This window comes from Giraffa tippelskirchi, chromosome X, assembly GCF_054371585.1.
Source record: "Giraffa tippelskirchi isolate mGirTip1 chromosome X, T2T-mGirTip1v1.2.pri, whole genome shotgun sequence".
Taxonomy (NCBI): Eukaryota; Metazoa; Chordata; class Mammalia; order Artiodactyla; family Giraffidae; genus Giraffa; species Giraffa tippelskirchi.
Window position 1 is genome coordinate 88,747,625 of NC_137289.1, and position 22,731 is coordinate 88,770,355.

The 22,731-nt window shown below is 37.5% G+C and overlaps 1 protein-coding gene across 5 annotated transcripts in view; it reads right to left on the reverse strand.

The window, feature by feature from the left end:
- KIF4A (kinesin family member 4A) overlaps positions 1-22,731 on the reverse strand; it is a 129,594-nt gene that overhangs the window by 22,095 nt on the left and 84,768 nt on the right. For all 5 annotated transcript variants that reach the window (XR_014075961.1, XM_081566336.1, XM_081566335.1 and 2 more), the window contains exons 16-22: positions 21,556-21,659; positions 20,095-20,239; positions 17,670-17,780; positions 13,059-13,142; positions 12,493-12,606; positions 3,440-3,595; positions 3,217-3,317 (exon numbers count right to left, since the gene is read on the reverse strand). Coding sequence is in view for 4 of the 5 variants with exons in the window: in XM_081566336.1 (XP_081422462.1) it covers positions 3,217-3,317; positions 3,440-3,595; positions 12,493-12,606; positions 13,059-13,142; positions 17,670-17,780; positions 20,095-20,239; positions 21,556-21,659 (815 nt within the window). In the remaining variant the exon portion in view is untranslated. The remainder of the gene's footprint in view (positions 1-3,216; positions 3,318-3,439; positions 3,596-12,492; positions 12,607-13,058; positions 13,143-17,669; positions 17,781-20,094; positions 20,240-21,555; positions 21,660-22,731) is intronic.

Genomic DNA, 22,731 nt, shown 5'->3' on the forward strand with positions numbered 1-22,731 from the left:
TCTTTGAGACTACACCAAAACCCAACAAGTTCCTTAAGAGTTGCTTAAAAGAGTTACTTGCCAACTGAATGGATCTTTTACTCTTACATGATTCTGTAACATGTCACTTGGACAGTCATAGAAGACTCTTGAGAGTCCCTTGGACTGCAAGGAGATCCAACCAGTCCATCCTAAAGGAGATCAGTCCTGGGTGTTCATTGGAAGGACTGATGTTGAGGCTGAAACTCCAATACTTTGGCCACCTGATGCGAAGAGTTGACTCATTGGAAAAGACCCTGATGCTGGGAAGGATTGGGGGCAGGAGGAGAAGGGGATGACAGAGGATGAGATGGCTGGATGGCATCACCGACTCGATGGACATGAGTTTGGGTAAACTCCGGGAGTTGGTGATGGACAGGGAGGCCTGGCGTGCTGTGATTCATGGGATCGCAAAGAGTCGGACATGACTGAGTGACTGAACTGAACTGAACTGACAGAACCTTCAAATCAACACATTTCGTTACACAATAGAAATAAGATAACAATTGTTAATATCACTACTGGGCGCATTAGAAAAGTTATGTAAAACTGTCAAGTTAACAGTGATGGATACACATCATACACAAAATTCTAAGTTTTGCTTGAAAGCTCAAATTTTATTTTTGGTGACAAACACTGACAGTTGTTCTCCTTGATGTGGCAGGCTCACTCTGCTCATTTTTGAGAAAATGTCTGCCAAGTACCCAAGTCTGAATAACCATACTTTGTCTGTCAGTAGTTCTTTCAAGTAAAACTGATGTTCTGTGAAAAAAGAGGCCTGTCGAGCTCACACCTCAAACCGCACAAATGGTTTTCCTTGAGACAAACATCAGCCTTTGATGTCAGCACAAGTGCTTTATGTATTCTTCCTGTTCCGTCACATGGAACATTATAAAGATCTGAACTCAAGAGTTGAGATTTAAAAAAATCAACAATTTTTATTGTTTTATCACAGCCATTCTTGAGTAAAACTGACTTTAAAAAAAATGAGAGTGTGTGGTGATGAAGTATTCAGTGATCGCTAGTACAGGTTTGTGCTGGGCTTCTCAGGTGGTGCTAGTGGTAAAGAACCTGCCTGCCAATGCAGGAGATGTAAGAGATGCTGGTTCAGTTCCTGGGTTGGGAAGGTCCACTGGAGGAGGGCATGGTAACTCACTTCAGTATTCTTGCCTGGAGAATCCCATGGACAGAGGAGCTTGACAGGCTACGGTCCATGGGGTCACAAAGAGTCAGACATGACTGAGTGAGCTAGCAGTTTTGTCCACTATTGCTTTGGCATTATTATGGCAAACGTCAACATAGTAAAAATGGCAAACAACTTCTTAATATTACTATAAAAACAGGGAGTCACATAGGTTTCCTGAAAGGGTCTCAGAGATCCCCAGGAGACTGTACACCATACTTTGAGAACCCTGGTCTAATATGTAGTCCTTTCCTTCAACAAGCTTACAATCTGTCTAGATTGACAAGACTAATAGATGTAAAATAATCAATAAATATAAAGATAACATATATCATCTGTACTACATGACTAAGTACTGTAATTTCTGAAGGAGTTTAGAGAAGAGGAAAATTAGTGAGGGATGAAGAGCCAGGGAAGGCTTCTTGGAAGAGGTGGGCCAGAACACTTTAGAGCTGTTTTATCTATCAAATGCCCTTTCCTGTCTTTAGAGAAATTCCTTTGATTAAACTCGCCTTGGTCTAATTGCACTCTACCTGGCACCTGCCCTACATTTATATAATCATTTACTTATGCACAATGGTGTGCAGGTAAATGTTTAACAAACAGCACCTAAAAATACCAGATCTGATTTGTAGCTTTTGCTAGTTTCCATAGTGTAAATATTCTCACCACGAGTGAGTGTAAGCTATCAACAGTTTACAGCATTCCTGCAATTTTAACAAACAATTTCAACATGCCACTGTCAGTCAATATGTTTCTACTTGAGAGCAAGGACAATGCCATCTATACTTTCTATATATCCCAACTACATCTAGTGTAGCACAAAGTGAAGTGAAGTGAAGTCACTCAGTTGTGTCCGACTCTTTCTGACCCCATGGACTGTAGCCTACCAAGTTCCTCTGTCCATGGGATTTTCCAGGCAAGAATACTGGAGTGGGCTGCCATTTCCTTCTCCAAGTGTAGCACAAAGCAGAACATCAATTGCTGAGTGACTTAAAGACATATCCGAAGATATACAGCTAGTGTGTGTTGCTGAAAACAAATTAAATGATCTCCAAGGCCTTCTGGGCAATAAAATTATATTATACCTAAGACAGTATAAAATATCTATCAAAGTTCTGTTCCTTCTAGATTTCATAGATATTTAAAAGACAGTAATAGTGGTTAAAGAGAAGAGCATTCATCCAGCACTTCTAATATGCCAAATTCTGTGTTATGCACTTTACTTTCTTTTTATTTATTTATTTTTGGCTGTGCTGGGTCTTAGTCACTTTGCATAGGCTTTCTCTAGTTGCAGTGAGTGGGGGTTACTCTTTGTTGAGGTGCTTGGGCTTCTCATTGTGGTGGCTTCTCTTGTTGTGGAGCACAGGCTCCAGGTGTATGGGCTTCAGTAGTTGTAGCATGTAGGCTCAGCCGTTGTGGTGCATGGGCCTAGTTGCTCTGAGGCATGTGGAATCTTCCTGGACTAGAGATTGAACCTGTGTCCCCTGCATTGGCAGGAGGACTCCTTTCCACTCAGCCACCAGGGAAGCCCTATACTTCACTTTCTAATCTCATTTAATGCTCATGATAGTTTACTTATGCATTTTATCTACTTTGCTGATGATCTCTAAAATTCTTTCTCCCAGGTTGTTGACCTTCTGGTATCATTTATTGGGTTCCTCTAAAGTTTGTTTTTTTGTCAGTTCTTGTGATATATCATAAAGATAATAGATTTTGGAATTAGATAAAATGGATTTCAAATCCTGGTTCTGTATAATCTTTAGCAAATTTTTTAAGATCCTTCAACTTCAGATCTTTAAAGTGAGAAGAATGATGCATATCTCCTAAGGTATATATCTCAGAGAGACTGAATGAGAAAATGTACCTAACATGCCTAGTGAAGTGTATAGTTCAAAAAATCATTATTTTCTCCTGTTTCTCCCACATCACAAAGCTTTTGAATCACTGATTGATAGCTTCTATTTTGATTCAAGGCATAAATTTTTATAATGCCTTAGAGATAGTCCCATTACCTGAGTTCCATTTCAGTCTCCAGGCTTTCAATCTGCTTTTTAACGGAATCCTCTGATTCAGAAACTTGACCACGCAGTTCAGCAAGTGAGAATGTTCGCCTCTGTAAAGAAGAAGTGGGGATGAGGGCGAAGCTCTAATTGAAAAGAAGTTCTCCAAATTAGTGAGGGCTTCTGGGGAGTGTAGATGATGATCATTGGCAACATATTTACACAGAGCATTTACCCGGAGTTTAGGAGGTGGATTCTCCCCAGATTCCATTTTTAATTTGAGTTGAGCCACATCCTGAGCCAGAATCTTTCTGTCTTCAAGAAGGTCATTCAGATGGCGTTTGGCTTCCTCAGTACTGACCATTACCTCAATTTCATTTCCAAGCCAACTCTAGAAGATAAATCAGTCATGTTAGGTTAAGGATGAAGAATCTCTGGCCCATGGGCTAGATTCACTCCAGGTTTAATTTCACTTGAACCAGAGCCCAAGTAAGTAAAAGTGAGATTTCCTTTTGTGCCAAAACTCACCCAAAATCCCAATAGTGCTCTAAGAGCCTCTAGTGGCAATTTCCGAAAAGATCACAAGAAAAGCTTTCTGCAGAAAATCTTTCTTCAGATATCCTAGCATTTCTATATATTCTGTCTTTACCTTCTCCATTTTCCCCTTAACCTTTGTCCATGATAAGTCATAATACAGAACTGAAGTATATTTTGATCACCTGTTCTACTTAATAAACAGATAACCATTACTAATCTTTAAAATAGATCAATGGAATTTTTAAAAATGCAAGCAAAATTAACTAAACTCAGTTTTTAGAAAGGCAACCTGGACTTCCCTGGTGGTACAATGGATAAGAATCTGCCTGCCAATGCAGGGGACATGAGTTCGAACCCTGGTCTGGGAGGAACCCACATGCCATGGAGCAACTGAGCCTGAGCACCACAACAGCTGAGCCCGTGCTCTAGAGCCTGCACACTGCAACATCTGAGCCCATGTATTGCAACTACTGAAGCCCATGTGCATAGAGCCTGTGCTCTACAACAGAAGCCACCACAGTGAGAAGACTGTGTATCGGAATGAAGATCCAGTGTAATAAAAAACAAATACTTTCAAAAAATGAAAATTTTCATTTTTAGATGAAGATATACTATGCTAAGAGTAGTCAAAGAAAGCTAGAGTGGATATATTTTTATATTAATGATTTATTATTAATTATTATTAATCAAATATAATTATTTGATATTAATCTGGAATCAATTCTGGCAATTTGGAATCAAGATTGCCAGAAGAAATATCAATAACCTCAGATATTCAGATGACACCAACCTTATGGCAGAAATCGAAGAGGAACCAAAGAGCCTCTTGATGAAGGTGAAAGAGGAGAATGAAAAAGCTGGCTTAAAGCTCAACATTCAAAAAATGAAGATCATGGCATCCAGTCCCATCACTTCATGGCAAATAGATGGGGAAACAATGGAAACAGTGACAGACTTTATTTTCTTGGGCTCCAAAATCACTGGAGATGGTGACTATAGTCATGAAATTAAAAGACGCTTGCTCCTTGGAAGAAAAGCTATGACCAACCTAGACAGCGTATTAAAAAGCAGACACATTACTTTGCCAACAAAGGTCCGTATAGTCAAAGATATGGTTTATCCAGTAGTCATGTATGGATGTGAGAGTTGGACCATAAGGAAGGCTGAATGCTGAAGAACTGATGCTTTTGAACTGTGGTGTTGGAGAAGACGCTTGAGAGTCCCTTGGACTGCAAAGAGATCAAATGAGTTAATCCTAAAGGAAATCCATCCTGAATATTCATTAGAAGGACTGATGCTGAAACTGAAGCTCCAATACTTTGGCCACCTGATGTGAAGAGCCAACTCACTGGAAAAGACTCTGATGCTGGGAAAGATTGAAGACAGGAGGAGAAGGGGATGACAGAGGATGAGGTGGTTGGATGGCATCACTGACTCAATGGATATGAGTTTGAGCAAGCTCTGGGACATGGTGAAGGGCAGGGAAGCCTGGCGTGCTGCAGTCCATGGGGTTGCAAAGAGTTGGAAATGACTGAGTGACTGAACAACAACAAATATAGAATTTGCATCAAAGAATATTATTACCCACACTTATATGGGCAATAAATCTATAACAAAGGAGGCAAGAATATACAATGGGGAAAAGACAGCCTCTACAATAAATGGTACTTGGAAAACTGGACAACTACATGCAAAAGAATCAAACTGGACTACTTTCTCACATCATACACAAAAATAAATTCAAAATGGATCAGAGACCTAAATGTAAGACCTGGAACCATAAATCTTTTTAGAAGGAAATATAGGCAGTAAGCTCTTTGACATCAGTCTTAATAATATTTTACTAAGTATCCTCAGGCGAGGGAAACAAAAGCAAAAATGAACAAATGGTACTACATCCAACTAAAAGCTCTTTCACAGCAAAGGAAGCGATCAACAAAATAAAAAGGCCATCTACTGAAAGGGAGAAGATATTTGCAAATGATATATCTGATAACAGGTTAATATCCAAAATACACAAAGAACTCACAGAACTCAATATCAAAAACAAACAAAAACAAAACTAGATTTAAAAATGGATAGAGGATATGAATAGACATTTTTCCAACAAAGACATACAGATGGCCAACAGACACATGAAAAGATACTCAACATCACTAACCATCAGGGAAATGCAAATCAAAACCACAATGAGATATTACCTCACACCTGTCAGAATGGCTATTATCAAAAAGGCAACAAATGATAAGTGTTGGTTATCCATTTTAAATATAGCAATGTGCACACCTGAAACTATCACAACATTGTTAATCAACTATACTCCAATATAAAATACAAAGTTTAAAAAAATTTCAAAAGAAACAAGTGTTGGTGAGGCTGTGGGAAAAAGGGAACCCTCGTGCACTGTTGGTGAGAATGTAAATTGGTACAGGCACGATGGAAAACAGTATGGAGATTCTCAAAAAATTAAAAATAGAACTACCAAATGATCTAGCAATTCCACTCCTGGGTATTTATCCAAAGAAAACAAAAAGCATAGTTAGAAACTATATATGCACCCCAATGTTCATTGCAGCACTATTTACAATAGCCAGGAAATGGAAGCAACCTAAGTGTCATCAATAGGTGAATGGATAAAGATGTGAGATATATGTATATATAAGATGGAATGTTACCCAGCCATAAGAATGAAATCTTGCCATTTGCAACAACATGAGTACACCTAGAGGATATTATGCTTAGTGAAATAAGTCAAGGACAAAACTATGTGATTTCACTTATGAGTAGAATCTAAAAAACAAAACAAATGAACAAAACAGAAACAGAGTTATAGAGAACAAAAAGGTAACTGCCAGGGGGAGGGGGATAGAGGGAGGAAAGAAATAGGTGAGGGAGATTAAGAGGTACAAACTTCCAGTTGCAAAATAAAGGAGTCAATAGTATGAAATGTACAGTGTGAGGAATATAGACAATAACTATATAATATCTTTGTATGGTGACATATTGCAATTAGACTTATTCATGGTGATCATATATTGAATCGCTGTTGTGTAACAGGAACTAATGGTGTTGTAGGTCAATGTACTTCACAAATAAACTAACAAACTCACAGCAAAAAAGGTAAGATTTGTGGTTATCATAGGTGGGGTGTGGGGGAAGGAGGAATTGAATGAAGGCAGTCAAAAGGTACAAACTTCCAGTTATGAGATAAGTAAGTATTAGGGATATAATGTGCAACATGATAAATACAGTTAGCACTGCTATATGCTATATATAAGTTGTTAAAAGAGTAAATCCTAAGAGTTCTCATCACAAGAAAAACATTTTCTTTCTTTAATTCAGTATCTATATGAAATGACAGATGTTCACTAAACTTATTGTGATTATCATTTAATGATGTATATAAGTCAAATCACTATGCTGTACACCTTAAACTTATGCAGTGCTGTATATCAATTTATCTCAAAAAAATTGGAAGAAAAAAGGAATATTGTCAAGGATAAAAAAAGATAATTTCATAATGGTAAGGGAGTCAATTATTCAAGAACTTAATCCTTAATGTTAATGCACATAATATACAAAGCACCAAGATATGTGAAACAAAATTATATATAAGCCAACAAAGGAAATAATGTAGAATCACAAATATACTCAATTGATCCAAAATAAGCCAGAAAACAAGGAAAAGGGAATGAAGAACGGATGGGACAAAGAGAAAAAATTTGCCTGCCAATGCAGGGTACACGGGTTCAATCCCTGGTCCAGGAAGATCCCATATACCATGGGGCAACTAACCCCATGCGCCACAACTACTGAACCCTGCATGCCCAGAGTTGGTGCTCCCAACAAGAGGAGCCACCTCAAACGAAGAGTAGCTCCTGCTCCCTGCAAATAGGGAAAGCTTGTGCACAGCAATGAAGAGCCACTGCCATCAAAATAAATTAAAAACAAAACAAAGAAGGAACAAAGAGGTTAAAGCTAAAAGGATTTAAAAAAATACACCATGCGAACATTAAAAGAAAGCTTGAGGGACTTATCAGAAAAAGTAGATCTTGGAACAAAGAATATTGCCAGGAATAAAAAAGATCATTTTATAATAATAAAGGGATCAATTAATCTTAAATGTTTATGCCCCTAATAATAGAGCTTCAAAATATATGGAGCAAATCTAGAACTATAAGAAGAAAAAAACAAATCCATAATTCTAGTTGAAGATTTCAATACCCATTTCTAAGTAATTGATAGAACAAGTAGGCAGAAAATCAGCAAGGAAACAGTAGAAATGAAGTGCACAATCTATCAAATTGACATGATTGACATTTATAGAACACTCTATCCAACTATAGCAGAATATGCATTCTCAAGTACACATAGTGTGAACATTTGCCAAGACTGACCATATTCTAGGTCATAATATATCTCAATAAATTCAAGGGAATTCAAGTCATAAAAAGTATATTCTCTAACCACAATGGAATTAAATTAGAAATCATAACAGAAAGATATTTGGAAAAATCCCCTAATATTTGGAAACGAAATAACATCCTTTAGATTTCATTAAAGGAGTATTAAAGGGGAAATTGATATCACTAAATGTTTATATTAGAAAAGAACTCAAATCAATGACCTCAGGTTCTACCTCAAGAAACTGAAAAAAAGCCAATTAAATGCAAAGCAGAAATAAGGAAATAATAAAGATCAGATTGGAAATTAATGAACTGGGGTTTTGGGGATAGTTTTTTTAACTGTGGTAGAATATACATAACATAAAGCTTACTACTTTAACCATTTGTAAGAATGAGCTAATTCTTTGATAAACCTTAGCCAAACTAATCAAAAAAAAGGAGAAAAGACACAAAATATCAATAATATGAATGAGATAGAGGACATTACTACAGCTTTTACAGATATTAGGAGGGGAATAAGGGAATCTTATGAATAACTTCATGCCTTTATGAGTTATTCAGTCATGTGTTTGGCATGAAGTTATTCATGTCAAACACACAAACTACCAAAGCTCACTCAAGAGAAAATATATAACTTGAATAACCCTATATCTATTTAAAAAACTGCATTACAGTTAACCCCTCCTCTGACCCAAAGCAACAACTAACAGAAACATCTTTCAGGCCTAGATGGCTTCACTTGTGAATTGTACAAAACGTGTAAGGAAGAAACAATATCAGTTCTATTCAAACTCTTCCAGACAATTGAAGAGGAGGCAATACTTTCTCATTTATTCTAGGAGGTCTTGATACCAAAACCAAAGACATTATAAGAAAACAACAGACCAATGTCCCTCAAGAATATAGATATAAAAATTGTACACAAAATTTTTATTTTAGCAAGATTTTAATTTTATATATTGTTGAACTCAACAGTGGAGCTTCCCCACTGGCTTAGCAGTTAAGAATCTGCTTGCAATGCAGGAGATCTGGGTTCAATCCCTGAGTCAGGAAGATACCCCTTGGAGGACCCCACTCCAGTATTTTTGCCTAGAGTATCCCAAGGACAGAGAAGCCTGGTGGGCTATAGTCCATAGGGTCACAAAGAGTTGGACACAACTGAAGCAACTGAGCATGCATGCATGCACACACGAGCTCAACAATACATAAAATGGATGATATATCACCACTAAATGGAGTTTATTCAAAGATTGCAAGGCTAACTTGATATTTGAACATTGAAATCATTCACTAAATCAATAAACTAGATACAAAAAGTATTTGGCAAAATTTATATCCACTCATCGAGAATTCCCTTGTGGTCCAGTGATTAGGACCCACCCAGTCTTTTCACTGCTGGGGGCCTGGGTTTGATCCCTGGTTGGGGAATTAAGATCCTGCAAACTTCATGGTGTGGCCAAAAAAAAATTATATCCATTCAAGATAAGAACTCACAGCAAACTAAGAACAGATAAGAACATTCTCAAGCTGATAAAGGACCTCTATGAAAAACCTACAGCTAATATCACACTTAATGGTAAAGACTGAATATTGTTCCCCTGAGATAAGGAACAGAAGGGTTTCTACTGTCATTCCTCCTATTCAATATCATCCTGAATGTCCTAGCCAATGCAATAGGGCAAGTAAAATAAATAAAAGACACATATATTATAAAAGAAGAAATAAAACTGTATGGATGGCATGATTATCTATGTAGAAAGTCCCAAAGAACCTACAAAATAGCTACAAAACTAATAAAGTCAGAAGATAAAAATTAATATACAAAAGTCAATTGTATTTCTATATACCAGCACTGAACAACCAGATAAATAATTTGGCAGTTTCTTGTAAAGTTAAACATGCACTTACATTGTTGTTGCTATTCAGTCGCTAAGTTGTGTCTGCCTCTTTGTGACACCATGGACTGCACCAAGCCAGGCTTCCCTGTCCTTTATATGTTCACACTTACCATATGACCAAGCAATCTCACTCTTAGGTATTTACCCAAGTGAATGACTGACTACCTTTGTTATACAGAAACCTGTATGAGAATGTTTTTATAACCGCTTTATTCATGAGCACCAAAAACTAGGAGAAAAACAACTCCAAGATAACCTTTAACAGGTGAATAGATAAAGGAACATCCATACAATGGAATAATATAGGCAACAGCATGGATGAGCTTCCCTTGTGGCTCAGTGGTAAAGAATCCACCTGCCAAAAAAAAAAAAAAAAAGAATCCACCTGCCAATGCAGGAGACATAGGATATGCGGGTTCAATCCCTGGGTGGGGAAAATCCCTAGGAGGAGGAAATGGCAACACACTCTGGTATTCTTGCCTGCAAAATCTCATGGACGGAGGAGCCTGAAAGGTACAGTCCATGAGGTTGCAAAGAGTTGGACATGACTGAGCATGCACAGACACACATGGATGAATTTCTTTTTTTAAAATTTTTTAAATCTAATTTATTTATTTTAGTTGGGGGCTAATTACTTTACAATATTGTAGTGGTTTTTGCCATACATTGACATGAATCAGCCATGGGTTTACATGTGTTCCCCATCTTGAACCCCCCTCCCACCTCCCTCCCCATCCCATCCCTCTGGGTCATCCCATTGCCCCAGCCCTGAGCATTTGTCTCATGCATTGAACCTAGAATGGTGTTCTGTTTCACATATGATAATATACATGTTTCAATGCTATTCTCTCAGAACGTCTCACCCTCACCTTCTCCCTCAGAGTCCATAAGACTGTTCTATGCATCTGTGTCTCTTATTCTGTCTTGCATATAGGGTTATCGTTACCATCTTTCAAATTCCATATATATGCATTAGTATACTGTATTGGTGTTTTTCTTTCTGGCTTACTTCACTCTGTATAATGGGCTCCAGTTTCATCCATCTCAATAGAACTGATTCAAATGTATTCTTTTTAATGGCTGAGTAATATTCCATTGTGTATATGTACCACAGCTTCCTTATCCATTCATCTGATGATGGACATCTAGGTTGCTTCCATGTCCTGGCTACTATAAACAGTGCTGCGATGAACATTGGGGTACACGTGTCTCTTTCAATTCTGGTTTCCTTGGTGTGTATGCCCAGCAGTGGGATTGCTGGGTCATATGGCAGTTCTATTCCCTGGATGAATTTCAAATGCCTTATTCTAAGTGAAAGAAGCCATACTGTATGTTTCTAGTTATATGATATCGATATAATGCAAAGTGAAAACAATAATGACAGAATGCAGATCACTATTTATGAAAGGCCGGGATGGATGTGGGAGATGATTACAAAGTGTTACAGGGAAATTTGGAGGGGATAACTATTCTATATTTTGATAATAACCAGTTTTAACATCATTAAACATTAAAACTTACAGAACTGTATTACACTAAAAAGGGTAAATCTTACTGTATGTCAGTTATATCTTAATAAAATAAATTGGAAAAAAATCAATGCCATTTGCCATACTGAGTAAAAACAAATCATAAGATCATCTCAAGAGGATTTAGAAAAAACTTTTGGAAAAACCCAACATCCAGTCATGATAAAAAAACTTTCAGCAAACTAGGAATAGACAAGACCTTATTCAACCTGATACAAAAACCTATAGCTAATATCATACTTAATGGTGAAAGACTGAAAGCTATCCTTCTAAAATTAGGAACAAAGCAAGGATGTCCTCTTTTTATCTATTCTACTGATATTTTACTAGAGGTTCTAGCAAGTACAATTAGGTAAGAAAGGTTTTTTTTTAGGGCATACAGAGTGGGCAAGGATAAATAAAATTGTCCCTATGTGCAGATGACATGATCATTTACACAGAAAATCCAGTGACAGAAAATAGATTAATGGATGCCTGGAGATGGGGGGTAGAGGGATAGATTGTGTAGGGAAGGGAGGGATTACAAAAGTGGACAAAGAAAGTTTTGGTCCTGATGGACACTGACATTATTTTGATTGTGGTGATGATTTAAAGGTGTACATCTGTGTCAAAACTTTTTAAAATGTGCACATTAAATATGTATAATTTATTGTAGGTCAAATATACCTCAACAAAACTGTTAAAAAATTTTATCTGCTCAAAGTTTATGACCAACAGGGATCAAAACTCAGGAACAGAAACAGTTCACTACTCCTGTTCTTTTACACCATTTGGAGGTAATCCTATCTTTGGGAAATAAGGTTTTCAGGTAGAACTTCAGATTTTGTAGTGTTTACTTCTAAATAAAAAGAAAGCAACTTACCATTTTTCCCTATCCCCAATGTACATAAGACAAATGGTGGTTCAAGCTGTCCATACCTTCACTCGAGCTGCAGTGCCTTCCATTCCACGACTCTGAGACTCTTTCCGCTTATCTGCGACCTCTCGCTGTTTTTGGAGAGCATCCTTGAGACGCTTATTGGCAGCTGCTGCCTAAATAAAAATGGTTCATAGTAATGTTGAATTAAAGGATATGAAAGAAGAACATTCTCATTTCTAGCATAAAAATTCTATGGGTCTGAATTCTATAGGAACCACATTTCTACGTCCCCATGTACATAACACTGGTTATGGTTTAAGAGCCTAGGGGAGGTACACATTTCAAGGAAGTACTGTAGACTGATAGTATCTAGAAATATCACATATCAGTATTACTTTTTTTTTTGTAAAGAAGCAAGCTCAATCAGGAAAAAAAATCCTTATTTGAATAGTGCCATTTTCAGTAGGTTTTATGCTCACAGTTTATGACCAACAGGGATCAAGATTGCTGTCAAGGTAGTATCCCTGGTTTCTCAGGACACTGGCTCATTTAAGGGATGCTATTCTGCCAGCATCTAAGCCTGAAAGTGATAATACACTTGACCTAGCAGATGGGATTTTCTTACCTCCTCAGTTTTACGTCTGAGCACATTAGACTGTTTCTGGAAGTTTCTTTCAAGTTTGAGCAGTTCATATTGCCTCTTGCGGTCCTAAGAAGAAAACAGTCAGATTTTTAATTGCTATTCAGCTAGTTAAAATAAAACCTTATAATGTAACTGAAGAGTCTTTCAACAGTACAGTCATTATGGAAAACAGAATGAAAATTCCTTATAAAATTAAAAATAGAAAGAGCATATGATCTGATAATCTCACTACTGGGTATACATGCAAAGGAAATGAAATCAGTATCTTGAAGAAATACCTGCATTCCCATATTCACTGCAGCATTATTCACAATAACCAAGATATGGAAATAACCTAAGTTGACATAAGTTGTTGACAAACGAATGGATAAAGAAAATGTGGAGTATATTGATGCCTGAACAACACGAGGTTAGAGGTGCCAACTCTCATGCAATCAAAAATTTGTGTGTAACTTTATAGTAGGCCCTCCATATCTGTGGTTCTGCATCCATACATTCAAGCAATTGTGGATAGTATAGTGCATGTGTGCACGTGTGCTAAGTCGCTTCAGTCGTGTCTGACTCTTTGCAACACTATGGACTGTAGTCTGCCAGACTCCTCTGTCCACGGGATTCTCTAGGCAAAAATACTGGAGTGGGTCACCATGCTCTCCTCCAGGGGATCTTCCTGACCCAGGGATCGAATGTCTTTTATGTTTTCTGCACTGGGAGGCGGGTTTCTTACTACTAGCACCACCTGGGAAGCCCCTGAATAGTATAGTAGTGTAGTATTTACTACTGAAAAAAATTCATGTGTAAGTTGACCCATGAAGTTCAAATCCATGTTGTTCAAGGGTCAATTGTATACACAATGGAATATTATTCATTCACAAACAAGAAGGAAATCCTGCCATTTGAAAAAACATGGATGAACCTGGAAGTCATTATGGTAAATGAAATAAACCAGACTGAGAAAGACAAATACTATATGATCTCACTTATATGTGCTAAGTCGCTTCAGTCATGTCTTGACTCTTTGTGACCCTATGGACTGTAGCCTACTAGGCTTCTCTGTTCATGGGATTTTCCAGGCAAGAATACTGGAGTGGGTTGCCATGCTTTCCTCCAGGTGATCTTCCCAACCCAGGGATCGAACCCACATCTCCTGCATTGCCAGGCAGGTTCCTTACCACTAGCGCCATCTGGGAAGCCCTCTCACTTATATGCAGAATCTAAAAAAGTTGAGCTCATATAACCAGAGAGTAGAATGGTAGTTATCAGAGACTGAGGGGGAGGGGTGAAGAAAATGGAGAAGGGTTGGTCAAAGGGTATAAACTTTTAGTTATAGTGTATAACAAAGTAACTATAGTTAACAATACTATATTGTATACTTAAATCTGCTAAGAGAGTAGATCTTAAGTGTTCTCACACTGAAAATAAAGGGTAACTATAGGAGGTCATGGATCTGTTGGAATCAGGAAATGTCATATTTCCAAGTTTCTTCTTCTGGGTCACTTGCATTTCCATATGAATTTTAGGATAAACGTGTGAATTTCTATAAATAAGCTAGACAAAATTTGGCTGGGATTGTGTTGAATCTGTAGATCAATCTTGGGGTATTCCAACTTAATATTAAGTCTTCCCACTCATGAGCATGGGTTATTGTTCTTTTAATTTAGATCCTCAATTAATTAGAGGACGTTTTGTAGCTTTTAGTATACAAGTCTTACACTTGTTTTGTTAAGCTTATTCCTAAGTATTTTATTCTTATTGATGCTATTATAAATGGAACTGTCTTAATTTTATTTCAAATTGTTAAGTTGTTAGTGAAGAGAAATATAACCAAATTTTGTGCATTGAACTTATATCCTGCAACCCTGCTGCTCATGTATTTGTTCTAACAGTTTTCAGTTGATTCTCTAGGATTTTCTACATACAAGATCATGTCATCTCTAACAGAGATAGTTTTGCCTTTTCCTTTTCAATGTAGATGCCTTTCATATATCTTACTTGCCTCAGTGTCCTGGCTAGAACCTCCAGGACAATGCTGAATAGAAGTGGTGAGAATGGATGCCCTTGTCTTGTTCCTGATCTGATGAGAATTCAGCTGTTAATTTTATTGGGATTTCTCCGTATGTGATGAGTCATTTTATTTTGCTGCTTTTAAGTTTTTTTGTCTTTGTCTTTCAACATTTGGACATGATATGTCTTGGGTGTGGATCTCTGTAAATTTATCCTACTTGTAGTTGATCGAGCTTCTTAGATGTGTAGATTAATGTTTTTTTTTAAAATCAAATTTAGACAGTTTTCAGTCATTAGATCTTAAAATATTTTAACTGTTGTTTCATTTATTGTTCTCATGGAGCTACCAGTCTCCTCCTAATTGCTCACTACCAAAATTTCCATTGTTTTTGACAGCACCTTTAGGTTTTAACTTCCCCAGATTCTGCTGGCAAATAAAGTCAGTCCCCTTAGGGAGAACTGCATCCCTATGGCCTGCCTCTTCCCCTGGGCAGAACCATCCGTACCACTGTTTAGGACCTGGTGGGACAGCAGCCCACTTCTCTGAGTGACATCTCTGTTCTATGATTAGGATGTTGAGCAGGGGCAGCGTACCCTATTTTTCTTGGTTTGCCTCTCTTGACATGGAACCTACATCCTATGATTAGAGGGGTGAGGATAGTCAGACCCCAGTAGTTGTGGTCTTCTGCAGCAGGGGTACAGCTTCCACTCTGTGCATGGGGGTGAGATGGAAGAAGGGATCCCCAGACCTCTTGGGTGCTCTTATTCAAAAAAAAAAAAAAGTTTCAGCAAAATGGAGCTGTTGGGGAGGTGGGAGGGAGTTGCTCGAGGCTCAAAGGCTACAGATGTCTTTGCTGTTCTTATTGAGATTAAATAGATTTCCTGGAATGAGCATTTACTTCCTGTATGCCCTTAAGACAATTTCCAGAGACTTTTAATGGTTGTTTTTATAAATGTCACCAGTTGCGCTTCTTCTGCTGGGAAGAGAGTCCACAAAGCTCCTCGCGCCACCATTCCTCATGTCACCATTCCTAAAACATTTCTCTCATTTCTTGACTCAACATATCACATTCTGGCCAGTTCTAAAAATGATCCCAAATTAATGTCCTTTCCTGTGCTTTCCAAGATCACTGCTACTACTCTAATTCAGGTCCCTATTATTTTTCTAGATGATGCAATATCTGCTTGTGTTCTGGCCTCTAGATTCCCAATACTTTAGTTTGTTTAACACCTGAATCCCAGATATATCTTGGAAAGCAGTACTTTGCTGATATTACTTTGTTTCTCAAAAATCCTAAAAATCTTTACACTAACAAAATAAATTTCAAATTTCCTGAATCTTTAACAATCCAGCTTCAACTTGTCTTTCCAATGAAATCTTCTCTGACTATCCTTCATCCAACATGGATCATTTGCTATTCTTTGAAAATTCTGACAAAGCTGTCATCTCTGTATCTTCATTCCTGTTCTTCCATTTATCTGGAATGCTGGCATTTACCTCTGCCAAAATCCTCCCTATTGTTCAAGGCCTTTTCAGTTATCATCTTTTTAGTCCAACTAGAAGTGCGGTTCCCTTTCTTAACTACATTGGCATTTTAGACTATTTGTAAAGTACAAATCTCTTTATTTTTTGTATTGAAGAAAACTATGCTTTTTTTTTAATGGTTTTAATTTTTTTGTTTATTCTTATAAGAAGATATGACAACTGATAATATTATATTGAACTGTTTTCAGACCTTTGAAAAATTCCATGAGTTTTTTAAACCTTCTAAATAATTTTTAATTACTTAGAAATATTTTATTTTAAAAATATTTTTAAATAAAACATTTAAAAAAATGGTACACTCTTTTTCTTAAACATATTCTTTTCTAATTAGTCTCCAATGTATGTATTTGGTAACCACCTGGGCTGAACCTTGCTGGATGTCAGAACAACAGTAAGAAAAAGGGAGGTGGGAGGAAGGTTCAAGAGGGAGGTGACATATGTACACCCATGGCTGACCAATGAGGATACAAGGCAGAAACCAATACAACATGGCAAAGCAACCCCCACCCCCGCCAGGCAAAAATAAACAATTTTTTATAAAGTAAACAAATTTTTTTAAAAAAATGATTTTCATTATTTTCTGCTTTTCTGATTATTATCCACCCTGGTACTACATTACATACAAATATTATATAAACTTCACTATCTTAACATCATTCTCAAATTAATATATTGGAACACTAATTTGTTGAAGAAAACCATGCTTATGTCTCACTTTCCCATTTAGACAAGAAATTCTCTTTTTACAACAGATTTCTTTTATAATGCTCGGTTAAAAAATAAAACTACCACCACCTTTAGAAATTATATTCTACCACTCTTTGTAGATAAGACATTCTTCAAGGGCAGAACATGTATACCACTCATCTTTCTATTTTCCATGGTATCTAGTGGATAGTACCTTGCACACAGTAGACATTTAAAAAATTCATGTTAAATTCATGAATGTATCATATAAGATCCAGTTGTTTGAAGAGAGGCGTTAATGCTAGTCAGCCCAGAAAAGCATTCGTTAGGTAGGACTTTGAGAAGTTGCAGTTACTTACCCGTTCTTTTAACTGGATTACTTCTTTGTCTTTTTGTTGCTTCCACTGTCTAAACCTCTCTGCATCCTCTTTCATCTGACGCATTAACTGTACCCGCTGGTTTTTCATCACCTATGAAAACAAAAATCAGCACAAGTAGTAGTCATCTGCACGTATTCTGAGCTGAAATACAGATGGATAGACTAACCATTAAGGAGAGAAAAACCAGAGCTGAGCTGAGAAGTTTGCCAACAGATTTTCTGATTATGCTTGCAATACTGCTTACTATGCTTGCACAGGGTTTCCAAGCATAGACTATACAAATGAACACTCTGAACAAATAATAGAAAAAAATAGTTCAGTCACTCAGTCCTGTCCAACTCTTTGTGACTCCACGGGCTGCAGCATGCCAGGCTTCCTTGTTCTTCACCAACTTATGGAGCTAGCTCAAACTCATGTCCATCAAGTCAACTGGTGATGCCATCCAACCATCTCATCCTCTGTCGTCCACTTCTCTTCCTGCCTTCAATCTTTCCCAGCATCAGGGTCTTTTCTAAAGAGTCAGTTCTTCACGTCAGGTGGCCAAAGTACTGGAGTTTCAGCTTCAGCATCAGTCCTTCCAATGAATAGTCAGGAATGATTTCCTTGAGGATGGAATGGTTGGATCTCCTTGTAGTCCAAGGGACTCTCAAGAGTTTTCTCCAACACCACAGTTCAACAGTATCAATTCTTCAGCACTCAGCTTTTCTTAAGGTCCAACTCTCACATCCATACATGACTACTGGAAAAACCATAGCTTTGACTAGATGGACCTTTGTCTGCAAAGTAATGTCTCTACTTTTTAGTATGCTGTCTAGGTTGGTCATAGCTTTTCTTCCAAGGAACAAGCATCTTTCAATTTCACGGCTGCAGTCACTATCTCCAGTGATTTTGGAGCCTCCCAAAATAAAGTCTCTCACTGTTTCCTTTGTTTTCCCATCTATTTGCCATGAAGTGATGGGACTGGATGCCATGATCTTCGTTTTTTGAATGTTGAGTTTTAAGATAGCTTTTTCACTCTCCTCTGTCACCCTCATCAAGAGGTTCTTTAGTTCCTCTTCGATTTCCGCCATAAGGATGGTGTCATCTGCGTATCTGAGGCTATTGATATTTCTCCTGGCAATCTTGATTCCAGCTTATGCTTCATCCAGCCCAGCATTTCTCATGATGTACTCTGCATATAAATTAAATAAGCAAGGTGACAATATACAGCTTTGACATGCTCCTTTCATAATTTGGAACCAGTCTGTTGTTCCATGTCCAGTTCTAACTGTTGCTTCTTGACTGGCATACAGATTTCTCAGGAGGCAGGTAAGGTGGTCTGGTATTTCCATCTCTTAAAGAATTTTCCACAGTTTGTGGTGATCCATACATTCAAAGGATTTAGCAGAGTCAATGAAGTAGAAGTAGATGTTTTTCTGGAATTCTCTTGCTTTTTCTATGATCCAAGGGATGTTGGCAATTTGATCCGTGGTTCCTCTGCCTTTTCTAAATCCAGCTTGAACATCTGGAAGTTCTTAGTTCATGTACTGTTGAAGCCTCACTTGGAGAATTTTGAGCATTACTTTGCTGGTGTGTTAGATGCGTGCAATTGTGAGGTAGTTTGAGCATTCTTTGGCATTGCCTTTCTTTGGGATTGGAATGAAAACTGACCTTTTCCAGTCCTGTGGCCACTGCTGAGTTTTCCAAATTTGCTGGCATATTGAGTACAGCACTTTCACAGCATTATCTTTTAGGATTTGAAGTAGCTCAGCTGGAATTCCATCACCTCCACTAGCTTTGCTCATAGTGATGCTTCCTAAGGCCCACTTGACTTCACATTCCAGGATGTCTGGCTATAATTGAGTGATTATACCATTGTGGTCACCTGGGTCATTAAGATCTTTTTGGTATAAAAAAATGTACGTACAAGCTAAAAACAGCTCTAAATTCACTGCATATAAATGAAATTTAAAGGAAGTATCTATTAAGTCTCAAGGACAAATCTACCTAGCAACCACTGTATTCATATAGGTTTAGAACAATGACCTGTAACCACCACTTTGTAGATGTCAGAAGTCAAACATCAGTGACCGAAAATTTTCTCTAGGTGTCAGTCATTTTGTAATCACTTTGCAAAATTATTCCACACGATCATGGAAAGTGGTCAAAATATCACCACTAAATATTAAGGTATCCTTGCCCTCTGGTTTCAGAGAATCTAACATTAAAATTCTGAATGTCAAAACTGAGTTTTGTTATTCAAATTCTAGATGACTACTATCACAATGTCCTTACAAAAAGGACATTTGTAGAGATTCAAGCAACTTACTCACTTGAAAACACCTCTGTAGTATAATTCTAATAGGACACCTATGGTTGTCAAGTTTCTACAGGGCAAATGCAAAGATGGATGAGAGTTTATTACTCGTATTTCCTGGTTCAGTTTGGAGACGGTATGCTCTGTGGATTCTTTCAGCTTCAGAAGTTTAGACTGGTCATTCAGTTTCTTCTTCAGATCAGCTATTTGACCCTCTAGCTCCTGGAGACGTTTCCGGCGGCGCTCACTCAACCTAAACACAAATTTTGTAGCAATAAGGACTAGCAGGAGCAAAGTCTGATTTCAAAAGACATAATATTAGACTCCCAGGTTTACAATCTTGATATATATAATATAGGTGACTAGTCATATAGCCATCTTTAAATAAGGAAGATTGGACTTCCCTGGTAGTTCAGTGGATAAGTATCCGCCTGCCAATGCCGGGACAGGGGTTCAATTCCTGGTCTGGGAAGATTCTACATGCCTTGGGGCTACCAAGCCCGTGCCCCACAACCACTGAGCCCACTTGCCACAACTACCAAAGCCTGCACACCCTAGAGCCTGTGCTCTGTAACAAGAGAAGTCCAGGCACTGCAACTAGAGAGTATTATTACCCACTCGCTGCAATTAGAGAAAGCCCATGCACAGCAACAAAGACCTGGCACAGCCAAAAATAAATAAATAAATAGAAATTTTAAAAAATGAATACTACCCAAAAAACTAAAACTGTCTCAAAAATTAGAGTTTAATACAAAGAGTAAAGGAAATTTTTTGAGTATATAACTATGCAGTTGTCTCAATACTATTCCCCCCTCCCCACTGCTACTTTGTGTTAAAAGGATGGTTCTTTAAAAGCATTTCACTTCACTTTAGCTATAAGGAATAATTCTGATGATTGTTACACAAGTCTGAGATAGAAAGCAAACATTCAACATAACTTCTAAGAACATGAACTTTGGATACTATAGAGACATATAATAGAATCACCGAGTAAAAAGAAGGTAGAATAGCCAATAAGGCAAAGGTCTAAGGGACAGTGGGATACTCTGGTAATTTGTCTTGGCTTTATTCTTAACTGACTAAGGGATGGCTAGATTGATTTTTCATTTATTAGCCTGAATATTAATTTTATTCACAAGCTAATTTACCATCAGCACAGGGACCAAGAAACTGCTGGTCTGGTAGGTCTGATAATCTTTCAAAATCTAGCTCAAATGCTAACTTTATTTTTATTCTGTTTAATTTTCAAATGCTAACTTCTTATAACGCCTTCCTTGATTATGCCACCCTGAACTGATATCTTCTGCCTCTGAACTCTTAAAGTGATTACTGCCTAAGAAATTTATTTGGCTATTAATCATATGCTGTGTTATGGCATTCTTTTACTGTCACCATGAAATGTTATTTAAAATCTCAATTCCTTAATTTTCTTTTGCTTTAAGTCTCCTCTCCATAATTAGGTTTAAATCTCTAAGGGCAGGAAATGGCTCTTTTACTTTTCTATTTCCTCTACAGCTCTTCACACACAGTTAGGAACGTGAAATAGTATTTATTGACTTTTTTTCTTACTTGGCTTGGTTGACATCCTTCTTTGCTGTTTGAAGTTCAAGAACCAATTCTTCTTTTTGCTTTTGCAGATTGATGACTTCCAATTCTAGATTTTTTATGTTATCCTAGAAATGTTATAGGTTGAGAGAAAGAAAGCATTACAAGGTAAAAGAAGAAAATCACTTCAACATTTCACATCTTAAGGAACTATGCATTCAATTTCTACCACTTCAGTTGCACACTAAAAACATTTCTACTTGATTGGATGGAGATTAGAGTTATATAGTGGGAAAAGTACAAACTTGGAATCCAAAGGCCTATATTTGAACCTTGAGTCCAGCATACTCTATGTAAATAACTTAAAGAAAGCCATTTCATCTCTTTTAGCCTTAGTTTCTGTGTAAAAAAGAGCTAACGTGGCAGGTCTGAGACTTATCAGTCCTAAAAACAGATCTGCTTGCAAGTTGGACCTAGGCTCATGTCTGGGAACTTGGATTTTGGTAGGATTCCCACAATTTCCTAACTGTTAAGAGTGGCTCATTATGCCTGGACTGTGCAAGCAATATGATTTGTCCTGAGCACATTGCTTTCCTTCTGGGAGTCTAGAATTTTCATATGTGCTAGGGAGAGAATGCCTACATGAATTACCCCTGCTAACAATCCTGGCTTCCTAGGCTCAGGGGAGCTTCCCTGATAGACAACATTTCACACACACTGTTAAAACCCATTGCTGGAGGAATTAAGTACATACTATGTGACTCCATTGGAAGAAGACTCTTGGAAGCACTCGGTTTCCTACAGACTTTGCCCCATGTGCTTTTTCCCTTTGCTGATTTTGTTTTGTATACTTCCACTATAATAAACCTTAGCTGTGAGTATGACTATACTTGAGTCCTGTGATTCCTCTTGGTGAACTGCTGAACCTGGTGGTGGTCTTATCTATGTAAACAATTAACAACACTCTCTACCTTACGGGTTGTTGGGAAGATCAAATAAGATAAAAAAGTAAAGATATTTTGTAAACTGTAAAGAGCTGCACATTCTTATATTCATAACTTTCAAATGTATGCATGTAGCAGCAACTGCAGTTCTGCATGCATTTAGAGAACAAATTCTAGAAATGGAAGTTTGGTAGCTCTTCTAAGATTGGGAAAACTCAATGAATAGATTCCTTTCTGCCAGTTTCCTTTCATAGGA